This window comes from Penicillium chrysogenum, assembly GCF_028827035.1.
Source record: "Penicillium chrysogenum strain IBT 35668 chromosome Unknown utg000004l_segment0_segment0, whole genome shotgun sequence".
Classification (NCBI taxonomy): Eukaryota; Fungi; Ascomycota; class Eurotiomycetes; order Eurotiales; family Aspergillaceae; genus Penicillium; species Penicillium chrysogenum.
The window spans coordinates 1,577,230-1,600,072 of record NW_026622752.1 but is presented as its reverse complement, the minus strand read 5'-3'; the positions used below and the strand labels follow the sequence as shown (position 1 = coordinate 1,600,072).

Sequence of the window (22,843 nt, the reverse complement as noted above, 5' to 3'; positions counted from 1 at the left end):
TAACCAAGATATTACCTAACTAGGTAGTATCTCGGTTCGAATTATCATTCCGTTACATCCATGTTGGACATGACACTCATCGCCAAGGAAGAAAGATGCAATGAGCAACGCCAAAGTTCCCACGGGGGACAAGCTAAGATGGGCAGAGGCCAGTCGGAGACCCGCAGTGTCCCCACGTGGAGTCTTAGTCCGACATTCCAAGGATCCCCCCGTACAATAAGTATCCAAGTATATATCTTCGGTGGGAAGTCCGCATTTTTCAGATGGGACAAGTTAGGTATGCTCATTGTGTTGGATTGACTGGGATGAATGTCTGATGCAAACGATGCAAATTCGAATTCCAATCAATTGAACACACATTATGGACATCGAACTAGCCTCTCCGCTGGCAGTAAGTGCCTTGAGAGAATCATTTGGCGATCGAAAGCCCCCCGATATTACTCGGAAGATTACTGCTTGTGTAGCATGTCGAAAGCAAAAGGTTAGTTTATTGCTGAGTTGCCATAGCGAAGCAATTAACTGACATGCGAGGAAGGTCAAATGCCATATGCGGGAGGGTCAGATGCCATGTTCGCGGTGCAAGAAGAGAGGTCTCCCTTGCAGTGTGAATCGAAGCTTGCAGACATTATTGGAAGACGATGTCACGTAAGTACGACGAAATTCCTGCACTGTCATTCCCTGATAGGTATCTAGATGGAAAGGGGCCGTGGTGCAAAAGGTGCGGCGGCTAGAAGAGGCTGTTGCAAAGATAGCTGCCAAAGTTGACATGCCCGAGTTACAATCTTTGCAAGCTGCTCCTGAAATACAGGATGGTTCTTCGGGTTCACCGGGTGAAGCTATTAATGAAGAAGTCACCAGGGGAGAAACCTCTACCTCAAGTCAAGCATCTCAGCCAAAAGATAAGCAGAATCCTGAGCAACTGCAGACATGGGAAGTGGTGATGGACCCCCGGGGCGGCCCGGCTTCCATCCCGGCTTCGTGTGTTTCGGAAAGTGGGAAGGCAGGTCCGCCAAACAGTGCATCAACTGCCCGTCGTCCAGACTTGATATCTACGGGACTTATCTCGCTACGCCAAGCCGTTGCATTATTCGAAACTTATCATCTCAGACTTGATCACTTCCTCTATCGCATTCTTGGCGACCATATTAGTTTGGACTCGGTTCGGATCGCATCCCCACTGTTAACGACGGCTGTTTGCACCGTGGCTGCTTTGCATTCTCAGTCCCTCGGCTATCTTTTTGAAACCTGCTACGGTGAATATAAGGACCTTGTCGCAGCCCAAACTTTCTCAAGATATGTGAATGAGGATGACATTCGTGGCCTGTGTATTGGTGCGTTTTGGTTGCATGAACTTTCTTGGGCCTTGATCGGAAATGGTATGTGGCTGCAATATTCTGGTGGAACGAAGCTAACAGAACTAGCTGTCCGCGTTGCGTCGGAAGTCAATCTCCATAGCGGTATCTACAAGGCCCTCAAAGGAGACCGCGATGGTTATCTCCAAGCTCGACTGTATTATCTCGTCTACGTATGCGATCACCACTTTTCGATCGCCTATGGTCGACCCCCAATGTCCAGAGAAGGCTTCATAATCGAGTCAGCCAGTCGATTACTAGAAACCAAACATGCCACAGAAGATGATGCTAGATTAATCAGCCAAGTCAAAGAATGGTCAATCCTGGGTCGAGTCTTTGACAACTTCGGGGTTGACGTTGATACCCCTATTGCACCTCAGACACTCCCTCAACTGCGCCGATGCTCTATCTCTTTGGACACATGGTTTGCAGATTGGAACGATAGCTTCAAAGTGAATCGGAATGTCGGAAATTATCCGCAAAAGGGTGTTGGTTTTCACTTCCATTTTGCAAAGTTATACCTTTGCTCGCACGCCTTTCGTGGTGTACCGAGCTCGGAGAGTGCACCTCAATACATGTCGCCTGAATTAGAGGAGATTGCCAATGCCGGTGTATTGTCAGCTATGTCGATCCTTCGGGTGATTGTGAACGATGCCGAATTCCGATCGTTCATGAATGGACTTCCTTTATATTTCGATACTATGCTCGCGTTCGCTGTTGTTTTTCTCCTCAAAGTTGCCACAAAGTATGCATCTATGATCAGGATTGATACGGGCAAGATCCTTTCCTTGGTCACTGAGACTGTGGCTGCCCTGCGGGACATCACCCAATCTATGCATAAACACCATCTCCTTGTGGTTATTAGCGAAGGCTTGGAACGGCTGTTGAGTAGATGCCAGTTGTCTACCCAAACAGCTCACGAAACAATGTATCGTCCGTCTCCTGCCCAGGAACAGCCCCCAGTGTTTGATTCAACTTGGATGGAAAACATGGCAAGCTTTGATTTTCAAACGAACTTTCCCGATGTTGACGACTGGTTTCTACATTATAATACATCAATGGGACCTCCTCCTTGCCCTGAAGTATCGAGATAGCCAGATATCAGATTGACCAGTTGAGAACAAGATCAAACACGTCATAGTTCCTCCAGTCTTTAGCCTCAGCCCTTCTCCGATTGTTCACCGGTTTTGACATGATCAATGGGACCTCTTACTCGCTTAGGCATCCATGAGACCTTAACGGATGGTCTTTCACCTTTGAAAGGTCATGATCTGCTTTGCAGCTTCCAATGACGGCATGTGGCTTGTAAATAATGTGGCATTGAAATTGCATCAAGGCATGAAGTCCGTCTATGCAGGCGCATTTCTGAGGATCTTCCAGCTTACCCTCTGGTAACTCATGATGCCCTCCCAGATACGTGAATGAGTGAGTCGCATTCATCGGCACGAAGCCCGCTGGTCTGTGGTGCATCCCGAGGGTTTCGGTGTGGCTTCGGGAGGAACACCTTCACTTTATTCCCGTAACGTATTGAGAAATGCCGAGCTTAACACATGAGGGAACTGAGGAACGAGTCATCGGAATGGTCCCGCAGTCTAAGAAGCTGACACATTTCGAAACTATTAAAAGCTCGCTGGTTACTACATGTTCGCTTCGATTGTCCCATTATCGCATAAATTCTGTGATTACGATCAGATTATTCAAAGATGTCACCTCTCACACCAGAACAAATAGTTTCTTACCATGAGAATGGATACCTCATTCTACGCGCCGACGAGCATAAACTCGTTGATCCTGCAGAACTCAAGCGATGGACGCAAGAAGTCCAGGCCTGGCCTCGTGTCAAGGGCAAATGGATGCCCTACGACGAAATCAACATCAACGGCGAACGCCAACTGATGCGCACGGAAAGGTTCATTGATTACCATCCCGGGTTCAAGTCACTTGTCTGTGGCGAGCAGCTGGCCGAGATTCTAAAGGCAGTCTCAGGCGATGTATCTTCCCCGGGTCCCTAATAACGAAGCTCCACTTGGAAATCATACTAATATCAAGCTCCTAAATGTAGGATATGCTCCTCTTCAAAGAAAAAATCAACTACAAACAGCCCCAGGGAAACGGCTTTGAAGCGCACCTGGATGCACCAGCTTACGACCACATCGGCCGCATCGAACATGTTACGGCCAACATAGCCATTGACGCTGCGGCTCCTGAAAACGGATGTCTGGAAGTTGTGCGCGGGTCGCACAAGATGAAAGTTGAATTTGCGGAAGGTGGCCGAATCACGTCTGAATGGGAGGACGCGCACGAATGGATTTCTGTTCCACTTGAAATGGGCGATGTGCTGATCTTTGGGTCGCATCTTGCCCATCGCTCGGCTGAGAACAAGACTTATGAGAGTCGGTCGAGCCTTTATGCTACCTTTCACTCGAGGAGTGATGGGGAGGATCTTAGGGAGCGATATTACAAGCATCAAATGGAGATGTTCCCACCTGAACATGGTGAGTTATTCTTTGGAGGTTTAGATGTTCACCCGTTTGACCGGATTGCTGATATATTTCTCCTAGAGCGTGAGGAGGGCAAAGATTACTCTGAAGGCTACGAGACGTATGGCTTTGCGGCGCCCTTTACCAAAGCCCAGGACAAGGTTGCTGCAACCGCTGATGTTGTCTAGTATACGCTAGCATGGATGTCGCTTTTGGTTTATCAAATTCAAAATTTCCATTGCGCACCTTTCGAATACCAGACTGAGGGATTGCGCCTACACTACTATCTATTTGACAAGCTCTCGAAAATAATATGCGGACAATTACGTCCCGCCAGCAGATCCCAAGGAAAACAATCAATCATCTTTGTAGCTAAAAGATTCTCAGGATTCTGGAGCAGTGCTACGAATGCAAGGTTCTTGACGAAACTGGCTTAGACAAGTCACAATCACAATCACAGTCTATTTGGTCCATATGTACGTAGGCTGCATACAAGGCGTAGTATGTATATAATAGCACTATCAAACACCCAATTCCACCCAGAAATACGAGCCAAAATTGTCGACAGGAAAACATGTAGACATATGTACTCAATCATCCTGATACGATGGCACAACCACATCCCCTACCATCACCGTCCTGCGATCAGGTAGTTCCGAGTCAAAGCCCTCTAGTTCTTCCGGAGAAAGTGCAGAATATTTGCCGAATCTGACTTTCCCATCGATGTTTCGCGTCTTGGCGAGCGTTGAAAACGGCTCAGCGCGTCGAATGCCAGTGAACTGGTCTATGCAAACCATTTGACATCGCTGGCATGCATCGAGCGCATCAAACCGAAGTTGGTCTGGCCCAATCCGAAGGGATGACCACCGGTCCTCCGCATATGGTTGTTCCACATCACCTCGATGAGCAAGTCGTTCAGCAACAACAATGTTACCGCGGAAGACGTCTGCAGCAACAGTCTTACTGCTGCCATTCTTGCCGTTTGCTTTGATGGTCTCATTCAGTCGATTGACAGATGAACGTGAGACTATTAGAATTGGCGACTCGTTGGATAACGTGATTTGTGTCTGGCCACCCTCGCGTATCGGGGGGAGGGAAGTCAGGTGGGAATGAGCCTGGCATGATCAGCTTGCGGAAGCGGTTCTTCCACGTGTTCGGCGTCCGCTGCATTTGTGAATACCGGCTGCTTGTCTGTGTAGGGAACCGTGCGAGAGTACAGGGCACTCCCAGGAAGTCTGAGAAGAACGCCGAGACTACGGGGGACGTGTAGGCGTGGAGAGAAACTCGGTCGCCGCAGACTGTTGTAGGCTTTTTCGACGAGCTTGGACAGAACGATGTAGAGATGAGACTTGTGTCCTCCCAGCCAAGCGAAATCTCAAGGCTGACTTGATCTGGTGCGGCGATTGCACCACAAGTAATACGGAGAACTCCTCTTTCAACCTCAATCGAGGGTCGTATGAGACACATGCGAGGATATCTACCAGGGTTAATTTGAGAATTCGGATACTTTGTTTGGACAAAACATACCTTTTCTGATTCAGGGCTGCACCAGTCCCTTGATGAATCAAACACCATTCTCTGTCCCAAGCAAGTCCCTCTTTCTTCACTTCCCAGCGCTTTCCCTCGGGTATTTTGAAAGCACCGCAACTCTTGATTGGGAACACTGCTAGGCTTTCAACATAGAAATGAGGGGCAACGACCTCATTGTCTTCTGTCAGAGGGTCCAGGGCGACTATAGGTGGACTCTTCTCCATGTAGAACTCCTCGACAAAGTTTAGCAAGGAGTCTATATCCTTCATATTTGTCGTCGCTCCGATACTGACACGCAAAATTCCTGTTGGTCGTCCTCCCAGAACATCATGGTTATCACCACAGCGTAATCCCGCAGAGTAATGCCGGCGAAGCTCGGGTCCAGTCCACCCAAGTGACGAAGCCGTTCCTCCTGGATTGCAAACGGACCCAGTGCGTATCTGCAGATCTTGCACCGTAGCCAGCTTTTCAACCTCGGTTTTCGGAACCCATTCACCGCGGCTATTGCAAAGATTGAACGCAATAATGGGACCTTGAGTATGTGAATCGCCATACGTAGAGGTGTGGGGTTGATAAATTTGACAGACTTTCCTCTCGTTGAAATGTGCCAATGAAGAAAGTCTGTCATAAACTTGCTTTGCGAGGAACTCAGTGTGGGCCGATATGTTCGCCATCGAACCGAACAACCGCTCGTGAGTGTCCAAGGCCGTGTCCAGAGCTATGATATTGTGGAATGGAAGAGTACCATCCTCTAGCCGCTCATGGATAGACGTTTCTTTCTTCGCATGCCATTGCACCCCAGTGGCCAGGACCATGTCGACGGTGCCTCCGCCAAAATACTTCCGTCGTTCAAAGACCCGTGCAGCACTCTTGCGAACAATCAAAGCACCCAAATCGGGAAACCCAAAGATTTTGTAGAAACTGAGGACAGTGAAGTCTGGAGCAGACGAGGATGGGCCTAGGTCAAGTGGAGCAGTTGATACCAGCGACGCAGCGTCAAGCAAGGTGTACACATTTCCTCCGCTCTCCTTTGTGGCGGATCTGACCTGCTCACACCATCGAATAGGCAGACGCCGGCCGTTCATATTGGATTGGGCTGGGTATGCAAGTAGTCTGGGCGCCTTCGACTGGTTGCTAGCCAACTTTGAAATCTCGACCTCCATTTCATCATCGCTTTGGAAACACTGATAGCCCATTTCGGCCAACTCCCGTACACCGACGAGACTTGTGTGAGAGTCAATGTGGTAGCCATACCAAAATCCCCGATGGTCGGAGTCCCGAAGTGAGTCTGCAACTAGCTTAATGCCGGCAGTTGCATTTGCCACAAAGACAAGGTCGAACTCATCTGGGTCCGCGTTGAAAAATCGCAATACTCGGACTCGGACATCTTCTGTTCTTTGTGTAGAAAGTTGCGACGACACAGACATCGAATGAGGGTTTCCAAACAGATTAGATGTAAGATCACGCGAGAAAGACTCGATCGTGGACTTGGCATAGGGTGTTGTCCCCGCATAATCTAGGTATGTTGTTCCTGATAGAACGGTGGTCAGCATGGATCGAGTGATAGCAGATGGACACTCGTACCATTTAGTAGAGGGTACTCTTGCTCTCGGATTATGTCCACATCGGCAGAGTAACCTTGACTATACTTGGGATGGGTAGATCCCTGAAAGGTTGATTCCACCATTGTTGAAGTTTAACTTTGGACGGATGCACTCCAGTACTTTGTTGTACTATGTTTGAGAACAAGGTGGCAAATCGTGGAAGGTAGGACCTTCTGTATATGGCTAGCAGCACAATCAGCACATAATGAATATTTGAGAGATCCAGAAATAGGCTGTATAGTTGTGTGACTGTGTAATATCAAATGGATTTGAAGAAAGAGGCGGGGGAGCCTTACCAGATATAAGACAGCAGACAGCTATATTCTCATCGGAGGTTACCGATACCAACAAATCAACTAGCCCGGGTGTGATTCCCAGTCCACTGCAAAGGGATAGGCAGGAGGTTTGGAGAGAAGGTACATTCCAAAGGTCTGGCAGCTGGCTTTTATAGGTTATTTCCAACTCCTTGAGTGCTGTGAAGTGACGGAGAGCGTCTTGAGATGAGTTTCCCCTCGCATGTGACCCCGCAATACATCGGACGTGGCAATAGATGGTTATTGTAGAGCCTCATCGCCACAGCGATTGTTATCAGCTTTTAACACGCACTATCTGGCACTATATACACGCCGATCTAGATCCATACACGGGACTCCACTACATCGTGATATCCATGCACTTCATGCATATTATCAGATTTACTATACCTTTTACGGTCACAGGTTTCGTCATCGGGGAGATATATTTACCTCAGCCGACACGCTCACGAGTATATCTGTACGTACTATTGAAACTATGATCAAATCCCGACAATTATAGTCCACAATAACATTAACCGTGAAAGACTCCCAACCAACCATTTTGCCTTTAAGGAACTTCTTTGATGGTTATATCTCTCGGGTTCCAATAGCCGCCCCCGATGCACAATGCGCAACCCAACCTGCATGGTTTTCTAGGATCCTGCGAAAGCTAAAGCATTACCTTTAGGCTCATCACAATGTCGGCTTACCAATTCGTGTTTATTCTATTCATATAGGAGAAGTGCCTGATTTTGTTGATGATGCATTGGGCTGAAACATGTAGCCAGCAAATTATACTAAACAATCCATGTCAGTGCATGTGGGCCAAGTGCTAACGCTGTAGGCACCTCAGTATCGTCCTTGCGGCAGAACGGCCTGGGACACAGCCACTATAGTATTCCAAATTGTTTCCGAGGCTGAACTGAGGCTGAACTGCTCCACATCACGATAGAGTGCATGTGGAGTATACTATTGATTAATGTTTCTTAGGTTCAGCTCACCGTAGCTTCCTATACCCCGCTTCGAAATTTATCGTAAAAGTCAACATATTTAGCGGGGAGTAAGTAGATTTCTTATTGGTGCCGACGATGATGAGAGATAGTACTGGTCAGATACATGCAAATGATATCCTTGGGCACCATTGGGCGATGTGACCGTAGATTGTATTGTACAGATGGGGTTGATAGTATACTTCAAAGACAAAACTCCGTCCCAAGCTCCTGCTATGACTCGTACAAGTATTTGTGTCGATCTGGTTTGCGTTGGAATCGACAGAGCAGTGAAAAGCCAGAATGAACAAACTGGCCAAAATAAAGAAGGGAAAGAAGACGATGCGACGGTGGGTGGTGGTGGGTTCCCTTTACCGCTTGGGCCATTGTCTCCAGCCACGGCCATGACCTCTCTGTTGCGCCGAGTCAGCATAGCTCCAATCACGTCAGGGAGGACCAATAAAGTACTAACCTGCTTCCACAACCGGACCATTTCCGGCATCCCCTCCATTGCTTTGCGACGATCCTCGAGACGCGACTCCATGGTGCGTTCCCACTTATGACCCTTCACCTTGTGGCCAACACCAGTTCCCTTGATCTGCAAGCCACGCTCTGCGCGCCGTGTTTCCTTGAATTCTGGTGATTTGCGACTAGGAGGAAGAAGCGCCTCCACATTGTATTTGATGGCAAGCTTCATCAGATCGGCCTGCTGGCGCAGCCCATATCTCGGGGCTTCCCATTTGCCGAATCGCTTGTGCGGCAGAAATGGATTGCGGACGCCTTTGCTGGTCACGAGGAGTGCACGCGATGGAGTCCAGCCATGCTTTTTCTCTCCTGGGGCACCCTTGGCATCCCGGTCTGGTGTGTATGGGGATTCTACCTTCGTTGGTACATAGCCCTTTCCGTTGGCAGGGGCAGGGCGACGGACAGCTGCGGAGTGGGTTTGTGGAGGATACCGAGCGAAGAAATTCACCAAACGTTGAGGAAGGTTCTCTAACAGTGTACCTGTCTGCTTTGAAACCGACATGGTGGATCAAGGTGGGTTGTGATCCTAGTGTGCACAGGTGGTTCCAATGTTGCTTGCGAGTGTTCTGGGTCAAAAAGTTGATACCGCCCGGGCTCACGCCAAGCCATTGGCATTATACTTCAGGCGACAAGGCATCAAGTAATTGTTGCGCCTTATCTCCAAGGTGTCAACAATATTTCTGCCGTGCTTTACCTAAGCGTGAGCTTTCCCGGGCCCCGGGGCCAACCTTCCTTCCAAGGTTGGTTCCACCTGTACCTACACCGCCTTGAATTACCGCTTTCAGCTACACCGCCCTCAAATCACCGGCGGTGGGCCACAGATGCTCGCCTCAGGCACGAATCAGAACTTCCTAACTTCGGCTTGCTTTTCAGTCTCGTTTCAGCCCCAAGAATTTCTTCCCTTAAGAATCTTCATTGTTACCATCGCTGCTATCTTATTAATACCCGCAATTTCATCCATATTGTTTTATTCCAGGCTCTGACCTTCTCGTGCGCATCCTCAGCACTGCGACGACCATGTCCGACTATCAGTACGGAGGCTCCGAAGAGGAGAATGCGGAGATTAGAAACCTCGAGGCTCAGCTGGTACGCGTTCCACACGCATTTACGAACGTGTCCCTCGTCAACTGACGTGTTTGTATTTACAGCTCGATGATCCTGACAACTTCGAAACCTGGGAGAAGCTGGTTCGTGCCGCAGAGGCCCTCGAGGGTGGAATAAATCGCAATTCCAACCCCCAGGCCATCACAACCTGGCGCGCAGCCTATGACCGCTTCCTTGCTAAGTTTCCTTTGCTCTTTGGCTACTGGAAGAAGTATGCCGACCTAGAGTTCTCTATCGCCGGCACTGAGGCCGCTGAAATTGTATGCATGCACACTCCTTGGGCACCAGCCTCTTCTTTTCCATGGCTTTCTACTAATCTTGTCGCTATAGGTCTATGAACGAGGCATTGCTAGCGTCTCGCCGTCGGTTGATATATGGACCAACTATTGTTCGTTCAAGGCGGACACTACGCACGAGGCCCACATCATTCGAGAGTAAGTGAGAGTAAAGATGGTCTTCTTCCCTTCCCTATAACCATTACCGACGCAGTTCGCGAAAGTTCTCGTGGTGACGGTGACATGTTTCCTGGATATTTCATTATCCAGTCAGTCTTGTTGATGGGTGAGAGACCGCTCGCTACTTTGCTTCCTTGATCCAAGTGGAGTTTACTTCTCACCCATAGCTCACTCAGGCTGAATTTTTCCTCTGATTGGCCAAACCAGCCCATGCATTGAAGGCCAAGGAATAGCCTCGTTCGATGGCCCTTTACGGAGCACTGGATGCCCACCTATCCCTTAGCTTTCGTCCACCGCACGCATTTGATCACTTGGGTTTTCACAAACGGACAGAGTCTACTGCTCTTGATTGCTATCTTAATTGTCCTATCCTGTCTCTTACCACTCCTATCCCACCCATCAGGCCCTTGTGTCCGCAACATGCTAACTGGAGTACGCACCAGGCTTTTCGAACGGGCTGCAAACAGTGTGGGTCTTGATTTCCTCTCCCATCCCTTCTGGGATAAGTACATTGAGTTCGAGGAGCGGATTGAGGCCCACGATAAGATTTTCGCCATTCTTGCACGTGTCATCCACATCCCGATGCACCAGTATGCTCGCTACTTCGAGCGGTACCGCCAGCTCGCGCAGACCCGCCCTCTGCCCGAGCTCGCCCCGGCCGAGGTCCTCGCCGCTTTCCGCGCCGAAATCGAAGCTGCGTCATCCCAGCCGGCTCCTGGCCCCAAGGCAGAAGCGGAGATCGAGCGCGATCTCCGACTTCGCGTGGATAGTTACCACTTGGAGATCTTCACGAACACTCAGACTGAGACGACCAAGCGCTGGACTTTCGAAGCGGAGATCAAGCGTCCCTACTTCCATGTTACTGAGCTCGATGAAGTCCAGTTGGTGAACTGGAAGAAGTATCTTGACTTTGAGGAAGCCGAGGGTTCATTCTCTCGAACTCAGTTCCTGTATGAGCGCTGCCTGGTCACTTGTGCCTATTATGAAGAGTTCTGGTTCCGATACGCTCGCTGGATGGCTGCTCAGCCTAACAAGGAAGAAGATGTGCGGATCATATATCAGCGTGCCTCGTATCTCTACGTCCCGATTGGCAATCCCACTATCCGACTTCACTATGCCTACTTCGAGGAGGTATCAGGCCGCGTGGATGTGGCAAAGGATATCCACAATGCGATCCTCATGTGTCTCCCCAGCCATGTCGAGACTATTATCTCACTCGCCAATCTGTGTCGTCGCCACGGAGGTCTGGAGGCGGCCATTGAAATCTACAAGACACAATTGGATTCACCAGAGTGCGAAATGGCCACGAAGGCTGCTCTCGTTGCCGAGTGGGCCCGCCTTTTGTGGAAGATTAAGGGCAGCCCTGACGAGGCTCGCACGGTTTTCCACGAGAACCAGCGTTACTACCTCGACAGCCGACCCTTCTGGTGCAGCTATCTCGTCTTCGAAATTGACCAACCCACCAGCGAGGCTACCGAGTCGGTTCAGTATGAACGCATCAAGCAGGTCATTACTGACATCCGGTCCAAGAGCGTTCTGCAAGTCGACGCTGTCAAGGAACTCGTGCAAATTTACATGACATACCTTCTCGAGAGAGGCAAGGACACTGCGAAGGAATACATGACCCTGGATCGTGAAATCTACGGCCCTTCATCTGTGGCTTCCGCTCGAACTGGCGGAAATGTGGCGGTGCAACCCACCACTGCAGGCGGACAATTCGCTTCAATTCCTCACATGCAGCCCACACCAGATGAGGCCGCTGCATACGCGTACTACCAACAGACGGCAGCGAACGGTACAGCCGCTTAAGACCCGACAGTCTTGTGCACACACCCCCCAAAGCCAATGATTGCAAGTATGGATATGTTTGTTCACGAATCGGTTCGTTTCTGGAAGTTCTGTTGGTGCCTTTTCTTTCGGTGTTTTATCTTCGTTACTTACCCTGGCATATTGATTCACCTGGGTGGGTGAGTTCCTTTTTCGTGTAGTATCATCCCCGTTGCCCGTGCTGGGCAACCTTCCCTCCCCTGTTGTCTAGCGATCTTGACTCGGCTTAACGACAGCTTCTTCTCACTTTTGTCAGATGCACTGGTGTCTAGTTCCCTCTTGAGGCTTGACGCAGGCTTGTGGCCAACTCGAGATTGGATCCTTCGGGACCAATTGTATTCTAATGTGGGTTGTTTTTTCCACAGGAAATTAATTCAAATTGTTTGAAATTGATTCACCCGCGAGTGTGGTAGCCTTATTAGACTCACATGCAACCAATATACTGTGGTTGCATACGTAGAAACCCTGTGGCCTAATGTAATTTCATAGTCCAGTTCCGCTACACCTGGCCGGCGGGCCCCATTATTAGTCGTGATCACATGCAGATAGATAAGATAGTGGATAGTGGATAGATATCTACACGTGATTCTGTTTCACGTGACTACGCGTCTGGCTCTTATCAAATTCCGTAGAAATTCAATATCACTCCCTTCTCGTCTCTAGTCTAGTGGTCTTTTTAGCCATCCTTTCTTCCACCTACGCAAGTCATGACCAACGGCCCTGAAGGATTGCCTCCGCTCCCTCCTCCAGATCCTGTGGAGCGCCCGCCCAGCCCGCCTCCGCCTCCTCCAGAAGACTTGGCCGCTCCTCCGCCGCCGCCAGACAGTATCGCCCCTCCACCTCCTCCCGACGATGTGCCACCCCCGCCCCCAGTTGAGAGCCAGAAGAAGCAGAAGCTAGGATGGGGCGCGAAGAAACCGTCTGTCACTCCATTGAGTGTTGAGGAGCTGATACGGAAGAAGAAAGAAGCAGATGCGGCGACATCAAAGGTAAGAGCTTATCCTCCGGGAATGATGAAATACTTGACACAAGGTTCGGTGACTTTTACTAACATTTAAATATTCATCCAGCCTAAATTTTTGTCTAAAGCTCAACGAGAGAAGCTTGCGCTGGAGAAACGGGCGCAAGAGGTTGAGGCAGAGCGGCAAGCCAAGGCCCGCACCAACGGCAACGGTCTCGCATCTGCACCATCGTCGGTGAGACCCAATATCCGGGAGGAATCAGTGGTCCGTCATGTACCCACCGGGCCCCGAGCGATGCGCGACGACCCTGCAACTGGACCTGGCGGTATGCGGAAGGGAGGCCGACAGCCCAATCAACGCTATCGCGACCAGGATATGCCGCCACCCCAATCTAAGACTAAAGGCGAAAAGCGTCTAACGGAAGAAGACGAAGCGGCAGCGCTAGCAGCATTGACCAAGCACCGATACATGGGAGCCGACCAGACATCTAACTTCTCGGCAAAAAGAAGCGCAAGCGTACCGCAGACCGGAAATTCAATTTCGAGTGGAATGTCGAGGAAGACACAAGTGGCGACTATAACCCCCTATACCAGCGCCGACAGGAAGCCAACTTTTTGGCCGGGGACGTTTGGCAGGCTTCGGCGATGAGGTCGCCGATGATGTCGCGCGCAAATACGCAGAGGCACTGGCGACCCGCGATCACGAAGCTGGTAGCGCGCGAGCCCAACAAATGCTGGAGATGGAACGCCGGCGACGCGAGGAGAGTAAGCGCACACAGATTGACAAGCATTGGAGCGAGAAGCGCTTGGACCTCATGCGCGAGCGGGACTGGCGTATCTTCAAGGAAGATTTCAACATTGCCACCAAAGGCGGCAGCGTACCTAATCCCATGCGTTCTTGGGAAGAGAGTTCATTGCCGAAGCGTTTGCTGGAGCTTGTTGAACGAGTCGGGTATAAGGACCCAACAGCTATTCAGCGCGCGGCAATCCCCATCGCCATGCAGTCGCGTGATCTGATTGGTGTTGCCGTGACAGGTTCCGGTAAAACCGCTGCATTCCTACTCCCACTTTTGGTCTACATCTCGGCGTTACCGCGGCTTGACGAGAATGAGTGGCGCAAAAACGAAGGACCGTACGCTATTGTTCTAGCACCCACACGTGAATTGGCGCAGCAGATCGAGATCGAAGCCAAAAAGTTTACACAACCCCTTGGATTCAACGTGGTCAGTATTGTCGGTGGCCACTCACTTGAAGAGCAAGCATTCAGCCTACGCAATGGCGCCGAAATCATTATTGCCACCCCTGGTCGTCTGGTCGATTGTATCGAGCGTCGTATGCTAGTGCTCAGCCAGTGTTGCTACGTGATTATGGACGAAGCAGATCGTATGATTGATCTTGGATTCGAAGAGCCTGTCAACAAGATCCTGGACGCCCTCCCCGTCACGAACGAGAAGCCCGATACGGAGGAAGCTGAGAATTCAATGGCGATGAGCCAACACCAGTACCGCCAGACTATGATGTACACGGCCACTATGCCTGCAGCAGTCGAGCGCATTGCTCGCAAGTACCTCCGTCGGCCAGCCATTATCACCATCGGCGGCGTTGGCGAAGCTGTCGACACAGTTGAGCAGCGTGTGGAGATGATCTCTGGCGAAGACAAACGCAAGAAGCGCCTCGCAGAAATCCTCTCTTCGGGCGACTTCCGACCCCCGATTATCGTGTTCGTCAACATCAAGCGAAACTGTGACGCCATCGCTCGCGAAATCAAACAAATGGGCTTCTCCTCGGTTACTCTCCACGGATCCAAGACCCAAGACCAGCGTGAAGCCGCGCTCGCCTCCGTGCGCAACGGCTCCACGGACGTTCTCGTCGCAACCGACCTCGCAGGAAGAGGTATCGATGTGCCGGATGTGTCGCTGGTCATTAACTTCAACATGGCCACCTCGATCGAAAGCTACACTCACCGTATCGGTCGTACTGGTCGTGCCGGGAAGAGTGGTGTTGCTATCACATTCCTGGGCAGCGAAGATAGCGATGTTATGTATGTTACACCCATTCCTTTCCCTTTTACACTTTGTTTTCACTTTTTCACTTACTAATATCTCTGCAGGTACGATCTCAAACAAATGCTGATCAAATCACCAATCTCGCGTGTCCCCGAGGAACTGCGCAAGCACGAAGCGGCGCAGTCCAAGCCCTCACGCGGTCCTGGCGGGAAGAAGATCGAGGACAGTTCTGGGTTCGGAGGCAAGGGAGGGTGGGCCTAGGCCGTGCTAGGCAAGACATTTTTCATCTTGATTCAATCATTGTAAATAGAAGCGGTCGATTTCCTGTCGGTTTACCCAAACTCATCAAAAAGCAACTGAACACAGTTTCTCAAAAATCGCCTACCTTTACTATTTTCCCCCGTCTTCATTGCCTCCTTTAGAGCATACTCAGTCCACTTGTTCCAACGATATTGCAGGCCAACCACGCTCATTGTCTGCAAAGAAGACAGGCAGCTCAGTAAACTGAATATCTTCAAACAACCGACTGAGATCTTTTCTTTGAACGGCCAATCAAAGTCATAATCTCATCATGACCTTAAGAGGCATAGGCGTCTCTGCCATGTCTCTCTTGGTTCTGCACTATACAGTGTCATGTCGTTGTGTGGATATCGCAATCAGGGCAGACATCTACATATGTATCTATCTAGTCCTGGTCCATACAAAAGGACTCGCTCTACAAGAGAAATAACTGAGTAGAGTAATTTCAGCTCAAAGCACATCCCGCGTGCTTTCTATAGATGACAACATAGTAATAATGTGCAGTCGAAGAAAAGTCCGAGCTGCGAGCTCCGAAACAAAGAATCCCCGGTGTATCCAAGAGACCTATGAACATTGTTCAGCCACTTGAAGAATTTTCTAGATTTACAGCTTGCTCTGAAGATAGCTGTTGCTGCTCAGCCACTGCTCAACATCGTCGCGGTCACGCTTGAGCCAGTTGATCTTGGCGCGGATGGCGTCCAGGCTCTGCTCAACGGCACGGTCGAAGCCCTGTAAGATTCGAATTAGTATATATTACAAAATATGGATTTTAGATGAAACCTCGGTGAGGTTCTTGGTGAGATTACTAACCTTAGTGTCCTTAGAAGCGAAGAAGTCCTCAACGTCCTTCAGCTGCGCATCGGTGCAGAAACTGGCAGTGGTCAGCTGGACAACAGTACCCAGCATGCCGAGACCGGGAGGAAGACGCTTGTAGAGTTCATCCCAGTTGGACTTCAGCCAGTTCCAGCGGCCCTCAATACCAGCCGGGTGGCTGCGAAGACCGCCAAGAGGCATATAAATATCCTGGCTCTTGACCTCCTCGCTCATGGCGAGACCAAGAGTGCGCTTGATAAGCTCAGGATCCTCAGAGGCACCGAGGCAGCGCAGGGCGGTGGTCTTCTCGTCCGAAGTCGGGGCGTGGCGGGAACGGTCCAAGACCACTTCGTACTCCTTGAGACCACCGTGCTTCAAGGCAATGGTGAAGACACTACCACGGATGTTGGGGTGGATGGCGGAGAGATCGCCGGCAGAGAAGCGGGCGAACATGTCCAAGGCAGCCTTGACGACAACCGGGTCCTCGGCCATACCGGCAGAGCCGAACATGAGGGCCTTGAACTGTTGCAGAATGTGGTCGTCGTTCTCGGGGAACTCCCAGCCGATCTCGTGGGCCTTAGGGGCAACCAGCGCGCGCTGGAAGGCCTTGAGAGCGTCCTTTGTCTTGTCGTCCTCAAAGAGCCAGGCAGCGCGCAGGGTGCCGATACGGGTCAGGATCTCGTTCCAAACGACGAACTCTGACTCGGTGTCCAGGCCCTGAAGCAAGGAAAGCATGCCAGAGGTGCGCTGGTAACCGGAAGCTGCCAGGGCGCCGGAGTCGGCAATCATGCCGGCACGGTCCTCGACACTCAGGCGGCCGTCACGAGCAGCCTGGCCGAGCTTCTTAAGACGCTCAGGGCTGTATGAGGTGCGGAAGATGGCAGAGTGGTCCGCGTTGAGCTTGAAGAAGTCCAGGTCAGGAATGGGGAAGTCACGCTCGCGCTCAGTCAGCATAGTGTCTTCATCAATGCCCTTCTCCGTGCGCAGACCGAGCATGACAGGGAAGAGGGTCTGGTCTTCTTCGGGACGAACGTCACCGGTACGCAGGAAACGGTTCTGCTTCACGTGGATGGAAGAGCTCTCCTTGTTCTCCGTGACACTGATGACAGGGAAGCCAACGTTCTTGGTCCAGATATCCATGACAGACTGCACGGGCTTTCCGCTAGCATCAGCAAGAGCAGCCCACAGGTCACCGGTCTCCGTGTTGCCATAGGCGTGCTTCTTGATATAGTTGCGGACACCCTGGAGGAAGACATCTTCGCCCAGGTACTTGGAGATCATACGCAGGACAGAGGAACCCTTGGAGTAGGAGATAGCATCGAAGATCTGGTTGATCTCATCGGCACGCTTGACAGGCACCTCAATGGGGTGGCTGCTGCGCAGCGAGTCCAGCGAAAGAGCACTCTGCAGGTTGTCGATAACGTAAGTTTGCCAAACCTTCCACTCTGGGTAGAAGACGTTGCAAGAGTACCACGACATCCAGGTAGCGAAACCCTCGTTGAGCCACAGTCCATCCCAGAAGTCCATGGTGACCAGGTTTCCGAACCACTGGTGGGCCAACTCGTGCTGGACGGTCTCGGCGATGCGTTCCTTTCGAGACGCTCCACTGTTCTTCTCATCCAGCAACACATCGACGATACGGTATGTGATCAGACCCCAGTTCTCCATGGCTCCGGCACTGAAATCAGGAACGGCGACCATGTCCATCTTTGGCAGAGGGAAATCACTGTCAAAGGCTTTCTCGTAGAAGGCCAGAGTCTTGGCAGCAAGCTCCAAGGAGAAACGGCCGTGCTCAATATCCTGGTCGGGTGTGGCGTACACACGGATGGGAACCCGGAAGTTCTTTGTCTCGATGTAGTTGAGGTTTCCGACAATGAAAGCAACGAGATAGGTAGACATGAGGGGCGAAGTGGTGAATTTCACAGCCTTCTTCGCACCACCCTGGATCTCAGTCTCAGTATCAACATCCATATTGCTCAAACAGGTCATGCTCTTATCCGCAACCAAGGTCACAGTGAACTTGGCCTTGAGAGCAGGCTCGTCGAAACAAGGGAAGGCCCGACGGGCATCCGTGGGCTCCATCTGAGATGATGCAATGTACTTGGTCTCGCCATTCTCCTTGTATGACGATCGGTAGAATCCGGCCATGTTATCATTGAGAATACCGGTGAAGGTGAGCTTCAACTGGGCATCCGACCCGGCGGCGATAGCCTGGCCGAACTTGATGGTTGCGGTCTGGTCATCTTTCTTGAGGGAGATTTCGGGCTTGGAGTCCACGACCGAGCCCTTAGCTGAAACAATTGCGCTGTGGATTTCGATCTCGTTGGAATTGAGGGTGATGAAATCGGTGTCTTCGGTCACATCGAGGCTAGATGTAGATGTTAGTGACTGACATATAACTACGCACTATGCATAAATAACGTACTCGATGGTGACTGTTCCCTCATATGTGAACTTCTCAAAGTTGGGCTCCAGCGTCAAATCATAATGCTGGGGCTTGACGTTTGTAGGTAGGACCTCACGGCCCTGGACGTTGGTTGACCCGGAGGTGTCGCGGCGTGAGCTACACATTCTGCGGTAGGAACAGTATCGTTTGGAGGTCTGTGATAGCGGGGAAGGAGAGCGGCGTTGGGTAATTGACCTAGGAACTGAAGCTTGAGGAGAGCGAGCGGAAACAAAGAGGGGGAGGGGGCTCTGGCGGAAAGAAGCGGTGGCTTTGCTTGCTGCAGAAGCACACGCGTGGAGAAGCGGCGCATCAGCTCCACGAACCCGAATACCGGGGGAAAAAAGGAAAGAAAAAAGAGGAAAGGGAAATAAAAAGGTATTAGTATTAAATAATTAAATAGAACCAAATGCGAGAACAATTGAACCACGGACTCGACAGCAACAGTCAGAAAGGAAAAACATGAGATCAGAGTCCGGCAGATGGGAAGGCGGTGAATGCCAGTGGATCTCCTACTTTTCGTCCTTTTTTTCCTCTTCTTCTTCTTTTCTTTTCTTCAACACGCAAGTTCACCCAGTGGATGTCTAAATTCTATATGACAGACAACTGATTGGCAATGGCTCTTATGCTGTTATCTTGCAAGACAATATACCAGCAAGTTTGAGGGGCTCATGACAGTTTCAATCGATTCTCTTGGGTGGGCTACCATAGAAGACTGGAACATACAGCACCGCGGTTCATTGCTCTGATGTCACAGCATGACAGGGCAGTTGGTAATGAGGGCTCTTCAGTAGTGGTTCTATTCTATTCCGCTATTACCTATTACTAGTAGCGTCTGGTGGAAATTGCTTCCAAGTCAACATGACAAAATCTATCAGTACATAAACGCTCCGAAATCAAGCAAATCCGATTATTATTATTATATCGCACCCAATATCTCTTAAGAATGCACTGCCTGGGCCTGTGGCAGTTTCGTAAACGCACTGCGAGACCATCCATCGGCATCCACGACAGACTCCTTGACAAGCACATACCCGCCAATCCGAGGCATCAATATCGCCCAGACAACGTAGTAGATTCCTCCGGCTGCGAAAAGCGCCAGGGCTACCACACAGTGCAGGTAGTACGGTAGCTCTTCGTACACGTTCTGACCATCGCTGGGCGGCACATATGGCGCGACGGCGAGGTAGAGGTTGGACAGCATGAAGAAGATGGTGACGGGTAGCGTGGCACGGACTCCGGGCTTCCAGTTCGGGTAGTTTTTCTCTTTGGTGAGGTAGATATGAACGAGGCCAGCGGCCACGAAGAAGTTGACGATTGCGAGGGGGTAAGAAATGAGGCTGGGACAATTTGTCAGTAATGATCTTGTGTGTTCTTTGGAAATCACATACTTGACGAGGAAGTTGTATGCGTCACCGGGAGGAGGGGCGAGCAGGATAACGACAGAGACGAGATAGTGCTCAAGCAAGCCAGCGGCCGGCGAGTGGAAAGGCCAGTTGCTAGCCCAGACCTTGGAAAAGGGCAAGACACCTTCACGTCCGAGCTCTTGAACAACTGTTCGAAATTCTGATTAGTATAGATTTAAAACATGCAGGTGAGAATACATACTGCGTCCTTGTGAGAAGATGACGGATAACACATTTCCAAATGCAGAGAGAGCCACAAAGACCGACATGACTTTTTCGGCCTGTCCGCCGAACATGTTTCTGAAGAACACGGCGGCCACAATGCTGCCAGACTCGAGCATTTCCTCTTTTGATACAGCGGCGAAATAGGCGATGTTGACAAGCATATACATAACGCCAACAGCAATGATAGCGACGGGGGCTGCAATCTTCAACGTGCGGGCAGGGTTCTTGGTTTCACTCAAGGCCTGCGAATATAATTAGCAATCTGATCAGACGCAAGTCCTATGTTCATGTCCTTACATAGTTGGCATTCGAATAGCCAACAAAGGACCAGATAACGTTGTACAAGGCCATGACGATTCCGTATCCGCTTCCCTTGGTGCCTTCGAAGGCATTGGTGAAGTTATCCGGCGTCTCAGCCTTTGTATGGCCACCAAGTGCCACCCAACCAGCAACAATGATGAACAAGACGATAACCAACTTGATAATACCAAGGACATTCTGAAGACGAATACCCCATTTCAAGGCAACGGAGTGGATAAGAAAGGCAGCGGTGAGACAGGCCATGCCAATTCCACGCTGATTCCATCGTCCGACCTCAATATCTGCTGCGTTGAGGATATATTGACCGAAGACGACGCTGTTACTTGCTGCCCATCCGAGTAACACAGCATAGGCGGCGAACATGGCAGTGGCCAAGAATTTGGGTTTTGTATAAACGTATTCGAGGTAGTTCTTTTCGCCTCCGTTTCTACATAGAGTCAGGTTAATCAGTGCGTTATACTTTCGTTTGTTCGATTCAATCACATACCTCGGAATTGCAGTACCCCATTCTAGATACACTGCCGTCCCAGCCAGGGCAATTACAGTGCCGATAACCCACATAAATAATGAGAGACCGACACTGCCGGACAATGCAAGGATAGTGCTCGGTGTGGCAAAAATACCCGTACCAATAACCCGATTAAAGATTAGGAGGGCCGCGCTGAAAATTCCAATCTGGCGTCGATCGTCGGGGGTTGCCTCGAAGACATTTCCTTCATCTGAAAGGAATGATTAGTGTCACGCACTCAATCTTCATAAGGGAAAAAGAAACATACATAATCCCGAGATACCATCTGCGCGCCGGAGGCCATCATCTCCTGCTGGCTTCGTATCGAATACCGGCGACTTATTGGAAGCCTCGACAACAGGATCAACCCGTTCAGCCATTATGTTATACAGATCGAGTCACTAGTCACTACCCACCAGGGCACACGGTGACACCGAGTATTTGTATATTCAGCTGAGGGTTGGCAAGACCAGGATTGTCACGGCTAGCAACGGGGGAAGAATGAGGTGCTCGCACTAAATCTGATGCCATAGGTCATTGCGGCTGGGCAGTGTCTTTATACTACCTTGGAAATCAAATTGCGGTCCGCCTACGGAGCTGATGGAGGCAACGGTCCCTGCAGAGTTTGTGGGTTTTTTCTCCCGTAGAATCCCCGGGCCCACATGGAAGAATTCCAGAAGCCTTGGAAACGGGCATCGCACCATCGAATATAAATTCTAACGTTACATTACATAGGAGTTAGCAGTACATATTTGCCTTGAAGAGGAATAATAGCAACACATGATGCATGTTGTCTGTATTAACCACGATGGCGCAATATGGAAAAAGCCTCGGAGACCGGGGGATGCCGTGTCAGTGGGTTGCCGAGATTTCATGTATGCTGGGGCCGGGCCGTGACAAAACTACAACATGGTCCGATTATTTTGTTGGACATCTTGGAAATGCATATTTGAGATTTATAGTACATAGAGGTTGAGTCAATACATATGCAGTTTAGCCTCAAGCATCCAAAACGAAATAAAACAATATTGAGAGAATAGACTGTATAAAAAGCCAAGAGGCAAATCTGAAACCGATGACACATAACCTTTTGGGAAGCTCAAGCACGCCATTTTAGGGTTTGGCAGATCTTGTGCTTAGTCATAGCTGGGTATATCCATATCCAGGGATGGCTTGTAAATGTTTCGATTTCTATGTACAATACATCTGGTATCTGCAAATCCAATCCTGGTACCCTCAACGCCTTGACCTTGTGCGTCCAAAAGAGAAATTCAGTGCCAATCTGTATACCGTGTGTCCCCGGGTCAAACGCCAATCCCAAAAAAAGAGAAAAGAAAAGTGAAGAAAAAGGCAATAAGACATGACATGACAAGAACATAAATAAGAACTCCCCTGGTCTCGTGCTGTGGGATATATGGCAAATCGTGAACTGGAAAAAAAAAATAGACAATATGAACGAAGAAATTAGTAGCTCCGTAGAGACGTAAATGGCAGAAAATGGCAAAAAGGCAAGACGCACGTGGCCCTGGAACTACCCAGAGGTTACCTTATATAAAAGCGCGGGGGAAACGGTGTCAATTGTTAGCGTCGTGAATTGAAACCTTATACGTATAAGGCTATAATCATGACGCTACTGAATTGAACAATATCGTGATAATCCCCATAGATTTGGTGGAAATCGGGGAAAGAACAAAGTGC

General features: G+C 50.1%; 8 protein-coding genes across 8 annotated transcripts; 4 read left to right on the top strand and 4 right to left on the bottom strand.

Moving 5' to 3' along the window:
* Positions 1-361: 361 nt before the first annotated feature.
* N7489_006526 (Zn(II)2Cys6 transcription factor) lies at positions 362-2,446 on the top strand (the record flags this gene model as incomplete). Its single annotated transcript, XM_056712276.1, has 4 exons — positions 362-481; positions 536-645; positions 694-1,376; positions 1,422-2,446. 4 exons carry the CDS (start codon positions 362-364, stop codon positions 2,444-2,446), a joined length of 1,938 nt encoding a protein of 645 aa, XP_056565991.1.
* Positions 2,447-3,055: 609 nt separating this feature from the next.
* Positions 3,056-4,020, top strand: N7489_006525 (phytanoyl-CoA dioxygenase family protein; the record flags this gene model as incomplete). The annotated part of the gene is made up of 3 exons (XM_056712275.1): positions 3,056-3,343; positions 3,415-3,847; positions 3,914-4,020. 3 exons carry the CDS (start codon positions 3,056-3,058, stop codon positions 4,018-4,020), a joined length of 828 nt encoding a protein of 275 aa, XP_056565990.1.
* Positions 4,021-4,422: 402 nt separating this feature from the next.
* Positions 4,423-7,049, bottom strand: hxB (putative molybdenum cofactor sulfurase protein (HxB); the record flags this gene model as incomplete). Its single annotated transcript, XM_056712274.1, has 4 exons — positions 4,423-4,817; positions 4,861-5,309; positions 5,360-6,893; positions 6,947-7,049. 4 exons carry the CDS (start codon positions 7,047-7,049, stop codon positions 4,423-4,425), a joined length of 2,481 nt encoding a protein of 826 aa, XP_056565989.1.
* A 1,573-nt stretch (positions 7,050-8,622) lies between these two features.
* On the bottom strand, positions 8,623-9,278 carry N7489_006523 (mitochondrial 54S ribosomal protein mL59; the record flags this gene model as incomplete). The annotated part of the gene is made up of 2 exons (XM_056712273.1): positions 8,623-8,664; positions 8,724-9,278. 2 exons carry the CDS (start codon positions 9,276-9,278, stop codon positions 8,623-8,625), a joined length of 597 nt encoding a protein of 198 aa, XP_056565988.1.
* A 515-nt stretch (positions 9,279-9,793) lies between these two features.
* N7489_006522 (putative mRNA splicing protein (Prp39)) lies at positions 9,794-12,144 on the top strand (the record flags this gene model as incomplete). The annotated part of the gene is made up of 4 exons (XM_056712272.1): positions 9,794-9,862; positions 9,925-10,140; positions 10,211-10,314; positions 10,779-12,144. The coding sequence occupies 4 exons, from the start codon at positions 9,794-9,796 to the stop codon at positions 12,142-12,144; spliced, it is 1,755 nt and encodes a 584-aa protein (XP_056565987.1).
* Positions 12,145-12,869: 725 nt separating this feature from the next.
* Positions 12,870-15,390, top strand: prp28 (mRNA splicing protein PRP28; the record flags this gene model as incomplete). The annotated part of the gene is made up of 4 exons (XM_056712271.1): positions 12,870-13,151; positions 13,233-13,668; positions 13,718-15,164; positions 15,234-15,390. The coding sequence occupies 4 exons, from the start codon at positions 12,870-12,872 to the stop codon at positions 15,388-15,390; spliced, it is 2,322 nt and encodes a 773-aa protein (XP_056565986.1).
* Positions 15,391-16,032: 642 nt separating this feature from the next.
* On the bottom strand, positions 16,033-18,813 carry N7489_006520 (M1 family metallopeptidase; the record flags this gene model as incomplete). The annotated part of the gene is made up of 3 exons (XM_056712270.1): positions 16,033-16,158; positions 16,240-18,610; positions 18,668-18,813. 3 exons carry the CDS (start codon positions 18,811-18,813, stop codon positions 16,033-16,035), a joined length of 2,643 nt encoding a protein of 880 aa, XP_056565985.1.
* An 812-nt stretch (positions 18,814-19,625) lies between these two features.
* On the bottom strand, positions 19,626-21,525 carry N7489_006519 (high affinity methionine permease; the record flags this gene model as incomplete). The annotated part of the gene is made up of 6 exons (XM_056712269.1): positions 19,626-20,025; positions 20,077-20,239; positions 20,294-20,558; positions 20,614-21,064; positions 21,125-21,356; positions 21,414-21,525. The coding sequence occupies 6 exons, from the start codon at positions 21,523-21,525 to the stop codon at positions 19,626-19,628; spliced, it is 1,623 nt and encodes a 540-aa protein (XP_056565984.1).
* Positions 21,526-22,843: the final 1,318 nt, after the last annotated feature.